The sequence below is a fragment of the Apodemus sylvaticus genome, chromosome 8 (assembly GCF_947179515.1).
Source record: "Apodemus sylvaticus chromosome 8, mApoSyl1.1, whole genome shotgun sequence".
NCBI classification, from domain to species: domain Eukaryota; kingdom Metazoa; phylum Chordata; class Mammalia; order Rodentia; family Muridae; genus Apodemus; species Apodemus sylvaticus.
Window position 1 is genome coordinate 5,905,965 of NC_067479.1, and position 16,147 is coordinate 5,922,111.

Consider the following 16,147-nt stretch of genomic DNA (forward strand, 5'->3'; position numbering starts at 1 on the left):
ACAACACCAATACAAGGAGGGAAACTTCACCCTGGAAAAAGCAAGATAGTAACCTTTCATCAAACCCAAAAGAAGTTAAGCATTCAAATTTAAAAAATAACGTCAAAAATGATAGGAAGTAACAATCTCTATTCCTTAATATCTCTTAACATCAATGGACTTAATGCCCCAATAAAAAGACACAGACTAACTGAATGGATACGTAAACAGGACCCTACATTTTGCTGCTTACAGGAAACACACCTCAGGGTCAAAGACAAACACTACCTTAGAGTAAAAGGCTGGAAGACAATTTTACAAGCAAATGGTCTCAGGAAACAAGCTGGAGTAGCCATTTTAATATCAGATAAAATTGACTTTCAACCCAAAGTCATCAAAAGAGACCCTGAGGGACACTTCTTGCTGGTCAAAGGAAAAATACAAAAAGAAGAACTGTCAATCCTGAACATCTATGCCCCAAATGCAAGGGCACCCTCTTTCGTAAAAGAAACTTTATTAAAACTAAAAGCACACATTGCACCTAACACAATAATTGTGGGTGACTTCAACACTGCACTTTCCTCAATGGACCGATCAGGAAAACAGAAACTAAACAGGGACACAATGAAACTAATTGAAGCTTTGGACCAATTAGATTTAACAGATATATATAGAACATTCTATCCTAAAACAAAAGAATATACCTTTTTCTCAGCACCTCATGGTACCATCTCCAAAATCGACCATATAATTGGTCATAAGACAGACCTCAACAAATATAAGAAGATCGAACTAATCCCATGCCTCCTATCTGATCACTATGGAGTAAAAGTGGTCTTCAATAGCAACAGAAACAACAGAAAGCCCACATACACGTGGAAACTGAACAATACTCTACTCAATGATACCTTGGTCAAGGAAGAAATAAAGAAAGAAATTAAAGACTTTTTAGAACACAATGAAAATGAAAACACAGCATACCCAAATCTATGGGACACAATGAAAGCAGTGCTAAGAGGAAAACTCATAGCCCTGAGTGCCTCCAAAAAGAAAATGGAGAGAGCATACATTACCAGCTTAATGACACACCTGAAAGCCCTGGAACAAAAAGAAGCTATTTCGCCCAGGAGGAGTAGAAGGCAGGAAATCATCAAACTCAGGGCCGAAATCAATCAAGTAGAAACAAAGAGAACCATACAAAAAATCAACAATACCAGGAGCTGGTTCTTTGAGAAAATCAACAAGATAGATAAACCCTTAGCCAGAATGACCACAGGGCACAGAGAAAGTATCCAAATTAACAAACTTAGAAATGAAAAGGGAGATATAACAACGGAAACTGAGGAAATCCAAAAAATCATCAGATCCTACTACAAGATCCTATACTCAACACAACTGGAGAATCTGGAGGAAATGGACAATTTCCTTGACAGATACCAAATACCAAAATTAAATCAGGACCAACTAGACCATCTAAACAGTCCCATAATGCCTAAAGAAATAGAAGGAGTCATAGAAAGTCTTCCAACCAAAAAAAGCACAGGACCAGATGGCTTCAGTGCAGAATTCTACCAGACCTTCAAAGAAGAGTTAACACCAATACTCTTCAAACTATTCCACAAAATAGAAACAGAAGGAACACTACCCAATTCCTTCTACGAAGCCACAATTACGCTGATACCAAAGCCACACAAAGATCCAACAAAGAAAGAGAACTTCAGACCAATTTCCCTTATGAACATCGATGCAAAAATACTCAATAAAATTCTTGCCAACCGAATCCAAGAACACATCAAAACGATCATCCACCATGGTCAAGTAGGCTTTATCCCGGGAATGCAGGGTTGATTCAATATACCGAAATCCATCAATACAATCCACTACATAAACAAACTCAAAGAACAAAACCACATGGTCATTTCATTGGATGCTGAAAAAGCATTTGACAAAATTCAGCATCCCTTCATGCTTAAAGTCTTGGAGAGAACAGGAATTCAAGGCCCATACCTAAACATAGTAAAAGCAATATATAGCAAACCGGTAGCCAGCATCAAACTAAATGGAGAGAAACTTGAAGCAATCCCACTGAAATCAGGGACCAGACAAGGCTGCCCCCTTTCTCCTTATCTTTTCAATATTGTACTTGAGGTACTAGCTCGGGCAATTCGACAACATAAGGAGGTCAAAGGGATACAAATTGGAAAGGAGGAAGTCAAACTATCATTATTTGCAGACGACATGATCGTCTACCTAAGTGACCCAAAGAACTCCACTAGAGAGCTCCTACAGCTGATAAACAACTTCAGCAAAGTGGCAGGTTATAAAGTCAACTCAAGCAAATCAGTGGCCTTCCTATACTCAAAGGATAAGCAGGCTGAGAAAGAAATTAGGGAAATGACCCCCTTCACAATAGCCACAAACAGTATAAAGTATCTTGGGGTGACTCTTACCAAACATGTGAAAGATCTGTATGACAAGAACTTCAAGACTCTGAAGAAGGAAATGGAAGAAGACCTCAAAAAATGGGAAAACCTCCCATGCTCATGGATCGGCAGAATCAATATAGTTAAAATGGCCATTTTGCCTAAAGCACTATACAGATTCAATGCAATACCCATCAAAATCCCAACTCAATTCTTCACAGAGTTAGAAAGAGCAATTATCAAATTCATCTGGAACAACAAAAAACCCAGGATAGCTAAAACTATTCTCAGCAACAAAAGGAAATCTAGGGGAATCAGTATCCCTGACCTCAAGCAATACTACAGAGCAATAGTGTTAAAAACTGCATGGTATTGGTACAGTGACAGGCAGGAGGATCAATGGAACAGGATTGAAGATCCAGAAATGAACCCACACACCTATGGCCACTTGATCCTCGACAAAGAGGCTGAAAACATCCAATGGAAAAAAGATAGCCTTTTCAACAAATGGTGCTGGTTCAACTGGAGGTCAGCATGCAGAAGAATGCGAATTGATCCATCCTTGTCTCCTTGTACTAAGCTCAAATCCAAATGGATCAAGGACCTCCACATAAAGCCAGACACTCTGAAGCTAATAGAAAAAAAACTGGGGAAGACCCTTGAGGACATTGGTACAGGGAGAAAGTTTCTGAACAGAACACCAATAGCGTATGCTCTAAGAGCAAGAATTGACAAATGGGACCTCATAAAATTACAAAGTTTCTGTAAGGCAAAGGACACCATCAAGAGGACAGATCGGCAACCAACAAATTGGGAAAAGATCTTCACCAATCCTACATCAGATAGAGGGCTAATATCCAATATATATAAAGAACTCAAGAAGTTAGACTCCAGAAAACCAAACAACCCTATTAAAAAATGGGGGTACAGAGTTAAACAAAGAATTCTCACCTGAAGAACTTCGGATGGCGGAGAAGCATCTTAAAAAATGCTCAACTTCATTAGTCATTAGGGAAATGCAAATCAAAACAACCCTAAGATTTCATCTTACACCAGTCAGAATGGCTAAGATTAAAAATTCAGGAGACAGCAGGTGTTGGAGAGGGTGTGGAGAAAGAGGAACACTCCTCCACTGCTGGTGGGGTTGCAAATTGGTACAACCACTCTGGAAATCAGTCTGGCGGTTCCTCCGAAAACTGGGCACCTTACTTCCAGAAGATCCTGCTATACCACTCCTGGGCATATACCCAGAAGACTCCCCACCATGTAATAAGGATACATGTTCTACTATGTTCATAGCAGCCCTATTTGTAATTGCCAGATGCTGGAAAGAACCCAGGTATCCCTCAACAGAAGAGTGGATGCAAAAAATGTGGTATATCTACACAATGGAGTACTATTCAGCCATTAGAAACAATGAATTCATGAAATTCTTAGGCAAATGGATGGAGCTAGAGAATATCATACTAAGTGAGGTAACCCAGACTCAAAAGGTGAATCATGGTATGCACTCACTAATAAGTGGATATTAACCTAGAAAACTGGAATACCCAAAACATAATCCACACATCAAATGAGGTACAAGAAGAAAGGAGGAGTGGCCCCTGGTTCTGGAAAGACTCAGTGAAACAGTATTCAGCAAAACCAGAACGGGGAAGTGGGAAGGGGTGGGTGGGAGGACAGGGGAAGAGAAGGGGGCTTACGGGACTTTCGGGGAGTGGGGGGGCTAGAAAAGGGGAAATCATTTGAAATGTAAATAAATTATATCGAATAATAAAAAAAAAAAGAAAAAAAAAGAGGTAGTAGTGTTTCTTTTACAAAACTGGGTATCCTTGCATTCAGGGCATAGATGTTAAGTATTCAAACTCTCAATAATAATAGATAGAGAAACCAAGATATTCCATGACAAAACCAAATTTACACATTATCTTTCCACAAATCCAGCCCTACAAAGGATAATAGATGGGAAATGCCACACAAGGAGGGAAACTGTACCCTAGAAAAAGCAAGAAAGTAATCTTCTTTCAACAAACCCAAAAGAAGATAGCCACAGAAACATAGAAATAACATCAAAACAACAGGAAGCAACAATCACTACTCCTTGATATCTCTTAACATCAGTGGACTCAATTCCCCAATAAAAAGAATTCATATAATTGGGGTTTCCTCTGGGCCTGGAGCTGATCCTGTGCCACAGCTCTCCATAACTAAATACTGCTGGGAGAAAGCTGGTCTTCTAGCAGTACCAAACACCTCTGAGTATTGGTAAGAGCACGACTTCTGCTCAAATTCCTGGCCCAAAAGAAACCCACCCTGAGTCATCAGGACACAGAAACTAAGGAACAGCCGGGAACAGGATCCTTCCAGTTTCTGTCTACACCCTGGAGCTTGCCATCTCCCACAGCTTTCCATACCCAAATTCCTCCCAAAGAGATCTGGTCTCACAGGACTACTGACATACAGGCTTGCAAGAGGGACAAGCCACAGTCAGAGAGACAGCAAGACCAGCTAAACACGAGAGATAACCACATGGCGAGAGGCAAGGGCAAGAACATAAGTAACAGAAACCAAGGTTACTTCTCATCATCAGAACACAGTTCTCCCACCAAGCCCTGGATAACCCAACACACCCACCAAAAAAGCAAGACTGATTTAAAATCACATCTCATGATGATTATAGAGGACTTTTTTTTTAAACATGAGTTCCTGGTTTTTATTATCTCATACACAACTACTTGTCTTCTGGTTTGTTGAAGCAGTAAGTCAGACAATACTTGCCACAGTAATGCCTGTCAAAGTGGCTGCCCATGAAGACTCCAGCGCCACATTCATCAGAAGGACACTCACGACGGAGTTGGCTAATTTTGCCATTTTCATCCACCTTATAGTATTTTAGCACAGCCAACTTAACCTTCTTCCTCTTATGCTTATTCTTATTGGGAGTGGTGTAAGACTTCTTCTTCCTTTTCTTAGCACCACCACGAAGTCTCAACACAAGATGAAGGGTAGACTCCTTTTGAATGTTGTAGTCAGACAAGGTACGGCCATCTTCCAGCTGCTTACCAGCAAATATCAACCTCTGCTGATCAGGAGGAATTCCTTCCTTATCCTGGATCTTGGCCTTTACATTTTCTATAGTGTCCGAGGGTTCAACCTCGAGCGTGATGGTCTTCCCCGTAAGGGTCTTCACAAAAATCTGCATCGTGGTGGCGACTCCACCCACAATGGCGGATCTGAAAGGGATTATAGAGGACTTTAAGAAGAACATAAATAACTCCCTTAAAGAAATACAGGAGAACACAGGTAAACATAGATAGCCCTTAAAGAGGAAACACAAAAATCCCTTAAAGAATTACAGGAAAACACAACCAAACAGGTGAAGGAACTGAACAAAAACAGGATCTAAAAATGGAAATAGAAGCACAGAGGAAAATTTCCTGAACAGAACACCAACAGATTGGACTCTAAGATCAAGAACTGACAAATGGAACCTCATAAAATCGCAAAGCTTCTGTAAGGCAAAGGACACTGTCACTAGGACAAAACAGCAACCAACAGATTGGGAAAACATCTTTACCAACCCTACATCCAATAGAGGACTAATATCCAATATATACAAAGAACTCAAGAAGTCAGACTCCAGAGAGCCAAATAACCTTATTAAAAAATGGGCTACAAAGCTAAACAGAGAATTCTCAACTGAGGAAACTCAAATGGCTGTGAAGCACCTAATGAAATGTTCATCCTTAGTCTTCAGGGAAATGCAAATCAAAACAACACTGAGATTCCACCTCACACCAGTCAGAATGTCTAAGATCAAAAACCCAGGTGACAGCAGATGCTGGCAAAGATGTGGAGAAAGAGGAACACTCCTCCATTGCTGGTGGGATTGCAAACTGGTACAACCACTCTGGGAATTAGTCTGGCAGTTCCTCAGAAAATTGGACATACCACTTTCTGAGGATCCAGCCATACCACTCCTGGGCATATACCCAGAAGATGCTCCAACATATAATATGTTCCACTGTGTTCATAGCAGCCATATTCATAATAGCCAGAAGCCAGAAAGAACCCAGATGTCCCTCAACAGAGGAATGGATACAGAAAATGTGGTACATTTACACAATGGAGTACTATTCAGCAATTTAAAATGATGAGCTTCATGAAGCTCGAGAAGAAGGAAGACCAAAGTGTGGATGCTTCAGTGCTTCTTAGAAGGGGAACAAAATACTCATAGGAAGAAATATGGAGTCAAAGTGTGGAGCAGAGACTGAAGGAAAGGCCATCCAGAGACTGCCCCACCTGGGGATCCATCCTATATACAGACACCAAACCTGGAAGCTATTACAGATACCAAGAAGTGCTTACTAACGGGAGACTGATATGGCTATTTCCTAAGAGGCTCTAGCAGAGCCTCACAAATACAGAGGTGGATGTTCGCAGCCAACCATTGGACTGAGCGTAGGGTCCCCAGTGGAGGAGTTGGAGAAGGGACTGAAGGAGCTGAGGGGGGATTGCAGACCCATGGGGGAGAGCAATAGTGTAACTGGCCAGACCTCCACTCTGAGTTCCCATGGACTGGACCACCAACCAAAAACCCGTGTGGAGGGACCCATGGCTCCGGCTGCATATGTAACAGAGGATGGTCTTGTTGGACATCAGTGGGAGGAGCAGCCCTTAGGCCTAAGGGGATTTGATGCCCCAGTGTAGGAGAATGCCAGGGCAAGAAGGTGGGAGTGGGTGGATGGGAGGAGCACCCTCATAGAGACAGGGGAGGGGGGACAGATAGGGGATTTCCAGAGGTGAAACCTAGAAAGAGGATAACATTTGAAATGTAAATAAAGAAAATATCCAGTAAAAGAAAAAAAAGAATTCAAATATTTGGATGGATTTTTTTTTATATGTGAGTATGTAGTATTCTTTTCCTATCTGTTTTGATTGGTTTGGGCTTGAAGCCTACTTTGCCGGATATCAGAATGCCTACACCAGTTTCTTAGGTCCGTTTGCTTGGAATGTCTTTTCTCCAACCCTTTATTTTGAAGTAATGTCTAGGTGTGTTTCTTGGATGCAGCAGAAGGATGGATTTTGTTTTTTTGTTATTCTCTGTGTTTTTATTGGGGAATTAAGCCCATTGATATTGAGCACTATCAATGACCAATGTTTGTCAATTCCTATTATTTTGGAGGCAGTGGTAGTGAGTAGTGTGGCTGTATGTGGCTGTATTTCCTTTCTCTTTGTTTTGCTGGTGTGAAATTGTTTCCTCTGTTTTCATGGATGTAGTTCACTTCCTTAGGTTGGAGCTTTCTTTCTAGTGTCTTCTTTAGGGCTGGATTTGTGAAAAGTTTAAACTTGACTTTATCATGGAATAATTTGGGGTTTTTCTTCATCCATGATGATTGAAAGCTTTGCTAGGAGTGGGAGTCTGAACTGATATCTGTGGTCTCTGAGAATCTGAGAGACATCTGCCCAGGTCCTCCTGGCTTTTAGGGTCTGCCTTGAGAAGTCAGGTGTGATCCTGACAGTTCTGCCTTTATGTGGTACTTGGCCTTTTCCTTTGCAGGTTTTAATATTCTCTCTTTGTTCTGTAAATTTAGTGCTTTGATTATTATGTGATAGTGGGGAGGCTGTATGGGGCCTTCTTTTCTGGAACCATCTACTTGGTGTTCTGTGTCTCTTCTGCCTTTATAGGCATCTCCTTCTTTAGCTTAGGGACACTTTACGGTTTTGTTGAGAATATTTTCTGGGCCTTTGATCTAGGATTCTCTTTCTTCTAGTCCTACTACTCTTAGGTTTGATCATTTCATGGTGTCTCGGTTTCCTGGATGTTTTGTGTCAGGAATTTTTTAGATTTAACATTTTCTTTCACCAAGTATCTATTTTCTTCATCACATCTTCCATGCCTGACATTCGCTCTTTCATCTCCTTTATTCTGTTAGTGATGCTGTATCTGTAGTTTTTGCCTGCTTACCTGGTTTTCCAGTTCCGGTTTTCTCCCTCAGAATGTTTTCTTTATTGCCTCTATTTCCATTCTCAAGTCTTGAATGAACCATTTCCTTCATTTCCTTCCACTGACTTTTTATTGACCTTAAGGGATTTACTCATTTCCTCCATTTTTCTTTGTATATATTTTCCTCGATTTCTTTAAGAAATTTATTCACTGCTTCTATAAGGACCTCTATCATCTTCATAAAGTTGGTTTTACAGTCTTTTTCTTGTGCCTCAGTGGTGTTGGGATGTTCTGGGCTTGCTGTTGTAGGATAGCTAGGCCCTGGGGGTCACGTGTTGCCCTGGATATTGTTAACTGTGTCCTTCCTGCTGGTGTCTAGGCTTGTAGCTTTGGGGGGATTATAGGTCTGGGTGCCCCCATCTGGGTTTGTCATCGTTGGATGTGTTTGTTGTCCTGTTTTATCTCTGGCTTTCTGGCCCATGTGGTGTGTGGTTGAGCAGGGGGTCTCTGCCCGAGTTTGGGACTGGAGATCTGGTGGCCAGTGTGGCCTCTGCCCCAGCAGGGAGCCCTGCCTTAGCTAGGGCAGGTCTTCTGGCAGATGTGGCCTGTGGTTGGCAGGGCGGATCTGCCCTAGGGAATCCAGACAGTGGGGAAGACTGCAGCGAGGGTGGGTGGGTGGCCTCCCTGAGCTTCTGATACAGATGACCGGTGGCTGGGCACACTCCACCACCGACCTGACCCCAGTCCTGCTTCCCTTGTAGCAGCTTAGTAGTAGATAGAATACATATGTCCACATTTCGTTTATCTTTTCAGCCTGGACAGCTGGGCTGTTGGTATTTCTTAGCTATTATAAATAATGGTGCTCTGGGCGGTGAAGCAGCTCTTGAGACTCACCTTCAAGTCTTTTGACCTCAGAAATGAAATTTGACAAATGGAATGCTAGGTGTTGAATTTTTGTTACTCTCCATACTATTTCCCTAGGTCCCAGGTAGACCCGTGTTTTGGTTGTGCCCATCCCCCCGCACTGCTCCTTGTTGGAAGGTTTTGATGCTTCCTTTTCTGGCAGCTCTCACCTCAGTCTCACTGGTGGTTTTGTTTGCATTTATCTAATTATTGATTATGTGGAACATCTTTTTATATACTTATTAGCCATTTGTATATCTTTGAAGGCATGCTTGTTAAAATCTTTCCCCATTTTTGAATCAATTTGGGTTTTTTGGTGGTGGTGGTCTTGAATTTGGGGGGGGGGGGTGTTTGTTATTTTTTGTCATTGAATTCTGAAAGTTCTGTATTCAAGATGAACACCTTATCACACCTTACCACATCATTTGTGAGTATTTCTTTCATCTTGTAGATTACATTTCTCTTGAGAATGTACTGTTTAATGCACAGAGTTTCTAGGTTTCGCAAATTTTTTGCTTTTATTGTTTATGCCTTTGGTTTTACTGCGGGAGAAAGCATTGTGAAGCCCAGTGTCATTATCCTTTTCCAGGTTTTCCTTTAGGTCTTTAATATATTTGAGTTAATTTTTGTATATGGAGTAAGACAGTGACCAACTTTGCTCTTTTGCATGAGGACATCGAGTTTCCCCACTGTCATTTGCTGTACAGGCTATCCTTCCTCACTGTCTTATGTTGTAGAGGCTATCCTTCCTCACTGTCTTGTGGTGCAGTACAGGCTATCCTTCCTCCCTGAGTATCTTGTGGTGCAGTAGAGGCTATCCTTCCTCACTGAGTGTCTTGTGGTGCAGTAGAGGCTATCCTTCCTCACTGAGTATCTTGTTGTGCAGTAGAGGCTATCCTTCCTCACTGAGTGTCTTGTGGTGCAGTAGAGGCTATCCTTCCTCACTGAGTATCTTGTTCTGCAGTAGAGGCTATCCTTCCTCACTGAGTGTCTTGTGGTGCAGTAGAGGCTATCCTTCCTCCCTGAGCATCTTGTTCTGCAGTAGAGGCTATCCTTCCTCACTGAGTGTCTTGTGGTGCAGTAGAGGCTATCCTTCCTCCCTGAGTATCTTGTTCTGCAGTAGAGGCTATCCTTCCTCACTGAGTGTCTTGTGGTGCAGTAGAGGCTATCCTTCCTCCCTGAGTATCTTGTTCTGCAGTAGAGGCTATCCTTCCTCCCTGAGTGTCTTGTGGTGCAGTAGAGGCTATCCTTCCTCACTGAGTGTCTTGTTATGTTGTAGAGGCTATCCTTCCTCACTGAGTATTTGTTTGCATTCAGTAAGCTGTTTTGTGTGCTTATCTTGCCTTTTGTTATTTTCTTCAAGTATTTGGAGTTTCTTAAATATTATTATATAGTTAAGAACAACAGAATAAAACTGAAAATGGATAGCTAGCATGCATGGGTTTCCAATCTATTATGATGTCTATTTCTTCAGTAGAATGCATGCCCAAAAAGGAGTTAATTGATGGTTCTGGGCAGTAGGCATAGTATGCAAATATCAAGTTTTTCTCTATGTGTAATGTTGTATGTGTAATGAACAGGTAACATTCCATATGCTACTAGAAAAGGCAGATAAGGGCAATTTATTAATGAGTATCCACATCTGTGGGGCAGCCTCTGCTTTCTCCCTTATTTGTAAGCATTTTCCTTCAAGATCAGGATTCCATACGAGACTTTGGAATACAGGGCCCCATAGAGCATCTGCATCACAGTCCTCCCTCCAGGGTCAGGGATCAGAGGCTCCAAAGGAAGAGTTGGACATTTATAAGAGCCAGAGGTAGAAGCAGTTGGAGGACACACAGGAGGCACTGCATCCATCCGCTCACTCTGTAGGAACCATGACAGCAGACACAAGGCTTCACAAACGCACTCGCAGAGCGCAGCTTGGGCTGGGCACAATGGAGCAGGCATGTAATTCCAGCATCTGGTGAGCTCATTGTCAGCCTGGGCTACACAGCGAGCTCCAGGACAGCTAAGACGATATAGAAAGACCCTGTCTCCAAAACAAAACAAAAATCCCAGCACGGACAGGGGAAAGTGGGCATGAAGCCCCACCCTTGGCTGGGGAGCTATTGGTATTTGATAGCTGCTGGGGGGGTGGCCATAATTTTCTTTGGTGCTCTGATATGGTACACACTCCAGGACAGGCCCCACACCCAAAAGGAGTTGGGGAACACAAACTGAACTGGAGTTGATGGGGAAGGGAGGGAAGAAAGTGAGGGAAGGGAAGAAGGGAGAAAGAACACGTGGAATTGGCCAATAGAAGGTGGGAGAGGTGTGAGTATGATCAAAACACACCGAGAAACTCTCAAAGAATAAAAGATTATGTACAACATAAAGATCAACAGTGTTGGGGCTTTTTAACAAGTATGTTGCAGTTCTCCTCTCAGCCCAGCTAGCTCGCAGATAATGGAGGCTGAGCTGTTTCATCTATTTAACCAGCTTGGGGGCCCAACTGAGCAGTGTTACTCTGTTTTAATCCTCTAAGCTAATGAGGCTCCCTCCTGGCCCAAATCCCCATGATATTTACATTTTAGTTCTGATGGCTCTCTTGCCTCTGGAGTTTTCTCATGAGCTCTCTCCCTGTGGAATCTCCACTTCCTCTCCTGCTCCTCCCCTGCTATTAGGAAGTCCAGCCCTAGACTCTCCCCTGCCCAGTTATTGACTGATGAGCTAGCTTTATTAACCAATCAGAGTAATTGGGGAGAAATGTTTATACCACAGTGGGACAGGAGATTCTCAGGATTGCAGCCAGCTATTGGGGCACAGAAATCAGCATGGAATAATACAAAAATAATCTTTATACAATGCTCAGTAACACTCTGCTGATACAATAGAGTTCCACTTTTCAGTCTCTCAGTTTCTCTGTGCTGTAGGATCAGTGTGGAGTGATAGGCCTGCGTTTAGCACAGACCCTCTGCTCTGCACTCCTCACCTTCCTGGCCGACTTCTGCTGAAGCTCTCTATTGAGCCTCCCAGGCCACCGTCAGAAAAGCACCCTGGCTAGTGTGTGTGTGTGTGTGTCAGCAGAGTTGTTTTCCTAGATGAAGATGATCATTTGGAGCTCTGCCCCAATAGCATCTTGTGCCTATTTCACTCCTTTTATTATTCTCTTATTTTTATCATCTTGGGAATGAAATTAAATGGAATTTAAAGAAGTTGGGTCAAATAGGATCAGACTGCATTTCATTAATATTTTACATTCTGCCTACAAAATATCACTTTGTGTTCTGAATCCTCTTTACCCAGTTAGAGTATTTTACAGCTTAATAATATGATACTATGGAGGACAAGAGATCCTGGGCTACAGAGTCCTCATTAGACTTGAGCTTGCATCTGTATGGTACTTAGTATAAGTTGGAATGCTCTGTCCTCCTGTAATAGAAAGGACCACGTATACCTTCTTACTGTTGTACGTCCCTCAGTAATGGCAGGCACGTTGTGCGTGCCGCATAATCCTGTATTCTTAAAGGCCTCAGTCTAGTACTGTTAATGTTAAATAGCATGGGGTTGTAATCTTGTCTTATTATAGTATTTCAATGCTATTTCACGAAATGCTAATTGCATATATATGTATATGAATATATATTCATTTCCATAGACTTGTGTACATTCACATTTATAGGTGGTTAAAAAAGACATGTTTATGGTGCATCAGAATGGGTACTAAAATGTACAAAGAGCTGTCCCCACACTGAATGACAACATATAGATAATATATTAAGCAAGACTGTCAAAATTTGAATGTTTTATATCTCTCATTCCTTGCATACGTTTTAGATTAATTTTGTATTTTGAGATTTCAAATACTAAATCAACTTTCCATTCCCTGCAGTTTCAGTTCATGATGAACTCTAGCCTTGTTTTCAGAAGATGAAATATGATGAAAACCTGCCACCTGCTGGAAATTTGTGGAACTGCTAAGACTAGTAGGCCATTTGATTCAAATTGACATAGGTTGACTGTTTATATGCTTTATTTAAAACACATGTAAAGTTTTAAAATAAACCTAATTTATGTGATTGATGGACTCTTCCTTTTTGCCGGTGCTTATGGTGCTGCTGTTGTCATTGCTGCTGTTGTCGTTGCTGCTGTTGTCATTGCTGCTGTTGTCATTGCTGCTGTTGTCGTTGCTGCTGTCATTGCTGTTGTTGCTGTTGTCATTGCTGCTGTTGTTATTGTTATTGCTGTTGTTGTTATTGTTGCCGCTTCTCCTGCTGCTGCTGTTTTCACCAGCTAGTTTGATGTTGTCAGATGTCCTTGAAGTTTCTTGAAGGACCTTGTTGGTTTATATTCCAGCCTCAAGTACACCTATATTTCCTTACCCAAAAAAATGCATTTAAAATTACAGAAATCTGTGCTTTTTAAGAAAAAGAACTCATAGTTTTCTCTGAATTATTAAAAGCAAGCCCATTTTATACTTCAACAGTCATTAAATGGAAGTCATATTGCACTGTAATCATTTATCTTGAGTCATAGATTTTAATCTCGTGCTATATTTATGTTCTTCTGGATGTTGATAGGCATAGGCCATACTCTGTGGTTTTTTTAAGGACTAGATACTTTTACAGAAATCAGGTAAAGGGTGTTAAAGTGTTTACTCCTAAAGAAGCTAAGTAAAAGACTCCTATGCTGTGTTTAAGTAGATAAATAGGAATAGTCAATATTTTTAAACTACTCAAATATTCTATACTTACAGCATCTTGAGACTAGCATACCTCAGTGTCCTTTAGATTTTATCTACCCGCGTGATCTAGATGTGTAGTATAACCTGTGGCCTCTTGGCTACATGTGTGTGGTGGGCTGTGGACATTCCAGGGATAATTTTGAATAAGGCCCAGCATACCTGTAGAAAAAGGTTGGACACCTCTGACAGGTTCCATGTAACATGAGAATTCCTGTTTAAAAAGCTCTCTGGATTTGAGAAACATTTCATAGAGCCTCATGGCTGCCTAGTTCCAGTCACCCCTTCCAGATTCTGTCAGTTGCAGGTCATCTTGAAAGCTCCAGTGTAATGAGGAACCCTCCACATCTAGAGATGGGATGGTTCATCTTGGGGTGGGTTTGTGTACACTTCCATACTGAGATAGAAGTTATCTGTGCCTTGGGTCCTTTTAGCTCTTCAGAATTAATATTGTAATCCTGCTGTATCTGATAGTACAGCCTATAGAGAATCTGAAAAATGCACATATTTATCCACTTTCTGTAGCAAAATAATCCAAATAAACAGTTTACAGAAGAAAGGGTTTTTTGTTTGGTTGGTTTTGCTTTTTCCTCAGGGTTTCAGTACATGGACACTTTCCCACAGTGCTTTGGGCTCAGGAGAACACAATACTTCCCGGGGGGAGGAGGCTCACATCATCACTGCTGAGAAGCAAGAGATGAGAGAATGGGCCTGGGGCCTCTGTGCCATGAGGGCACACCACCAACAGCCGTTTCTACTGGTCTGTCCTCTTACAAGGCTCCATCTCCCACTTCACAGCAGCACCAGAGAAGGCTCATTTCTCATGTCTCATTTCTAGACAAGTAATATGCTGGAAAATCCAGATTTTTAATTATATCTTTCTTTGCAAGGACATTTTTAATAAAATAACCTGGGTTGGATAGTTTAATGCCAACTTGACAGAACCTAAAGTCATCTGAGAGGAGCGGAGCCTCTATTTAGAAACTGTTCTCATAAGATGGGGCTGTAGGCAAGCCTGTAAGTAAGATGGATATGGGGAGAGCCCAGCCAGTTGTGGATGGTACCACCATCCCTGGGCTGGTGGTCCTGGTTCTGTTAAGAAAGCAAACAGAATAAGCCACGAGGAACAAGCAGGCAGCACCTCCCACGGCCTCTGCACCAGCCCGTCCTTCAGGTTCCTGATGTTTGAGTTCCCATCCGGAAATTCTTCAGTGAACACTGTCAAAGTGTAAGCCAAATAAACCCTTTCCTCCCCAACTTGCTTTGGTTATTGTGTTTTCATCACACCAATGATAACCTTAACTAGGGCAGAAACTGGCACCAGGAGCGAGCTAATGCTGTTACAGACCCGACTATCTTGTCTTAGGGGAGATTACTAGAGGACTTTGGAATGCTGAATTAAGAAGCTGTGGAGAGATCAGTGGGCTGTTCTTGAGGAACTTACAAGAATTTGAGAACAGTGGAAACATTGGAGTCTGTTTTAGAGGGAAGCCAAGACTCTACTGGGTCATTTATGTGAAGAATCATCAGCTGGAACTGAAGAATTAGCTGTGGTTAACAAGAGATCAGAACCACTGGTGTAGAATCTTTGCTTGTTGGGACAAAAGATGCTGGTCTGCTGGGACAGAAGAATCGGCTCTGAAGAAGACAAGACCAACATCGCTGAAGTGGTCTTCTAGGAAGTATTTCCTAACGGTCTCACACAAGCTGTATTCTAGAGGTTGTACAACTTGCTGGCAGCCAAGCTCGGTAATACCCACCTCCCAGGTATGGTCAGGAAGAGCAGCTGAGGCTTGGCACCATGAAGCAGTCACAGGAGAGACTATTGGTGAATGTGCAGCCTGACTGCAGCAGAAGACCCCATCACTTTGGAGTCGCCAATACCATGGGACAAACACCAACAGTAGCAGCTATGCCGTGGAGCCAGGCTGAGCCTAGAAGACAGGCTGGGTGTGCTGCAGAGAACAGAGTCAGGGAAGGGCCACGGCCCGGAGGAGTCCAGAAGACCATGAGTGAATACTGGGCACTGGGTGATTTATGAAGTTGGAGTTGAGTTTTACTTTGATTGTGACTATGCCTTGGTTCTTCCATCTTGAAATAAGAATTTTTTTTTTTTTTTGTCAAAGTGTTTCCTTTGTTGGAGGGGGGGCGGCGGGGGGATCTTTACATTCT

The 16,147-nt window shown here is 42.1% G+C and overlaps 2 protein-coding genes across 2 annotated transcripts in view; one reads left to right on the forward strand and one right to left on the reverse strand.

The window, feature by feature from the left end:
- Uggt2 (UDP-glucose glycoprotein glucosyltransferase 2) overlaps positions 1-14,515 on the forward strand; it is a 177,479-nt gene extending 162,964 nt beyond the window's left edge. The window contains exon 39 of the mRNA XM_052190641.1: positions 13,127-14,515. Coding sequence (XP_052046601.1) covers positions 13,127-13,149 — 23 coding nt within the window. The 3' untranslated portion in view covers positions 13,150-14,515. The remainder of the gene's footprint in view (positions 1-13,126) is intronic.
- On the reverse strand, positions 5,094-5,640 carry LOC127691046 (ubiquitin-40S ribosomal protein S27a-like). The gene has a single exon (XM_052190645.1). It carries the CDS (start codon positions 5,602-5,604, stop codon positions 5,134-5,136), a length of 471 nt encoding a protein of 156 aa, XP_052046605.1. The 5' UTR covers positions 5,605-5,640; the 3' UTR covers positions 5,094-5,133.
- Positions 14,516-16,147: the final 1,632 nt, after the last annotated feature.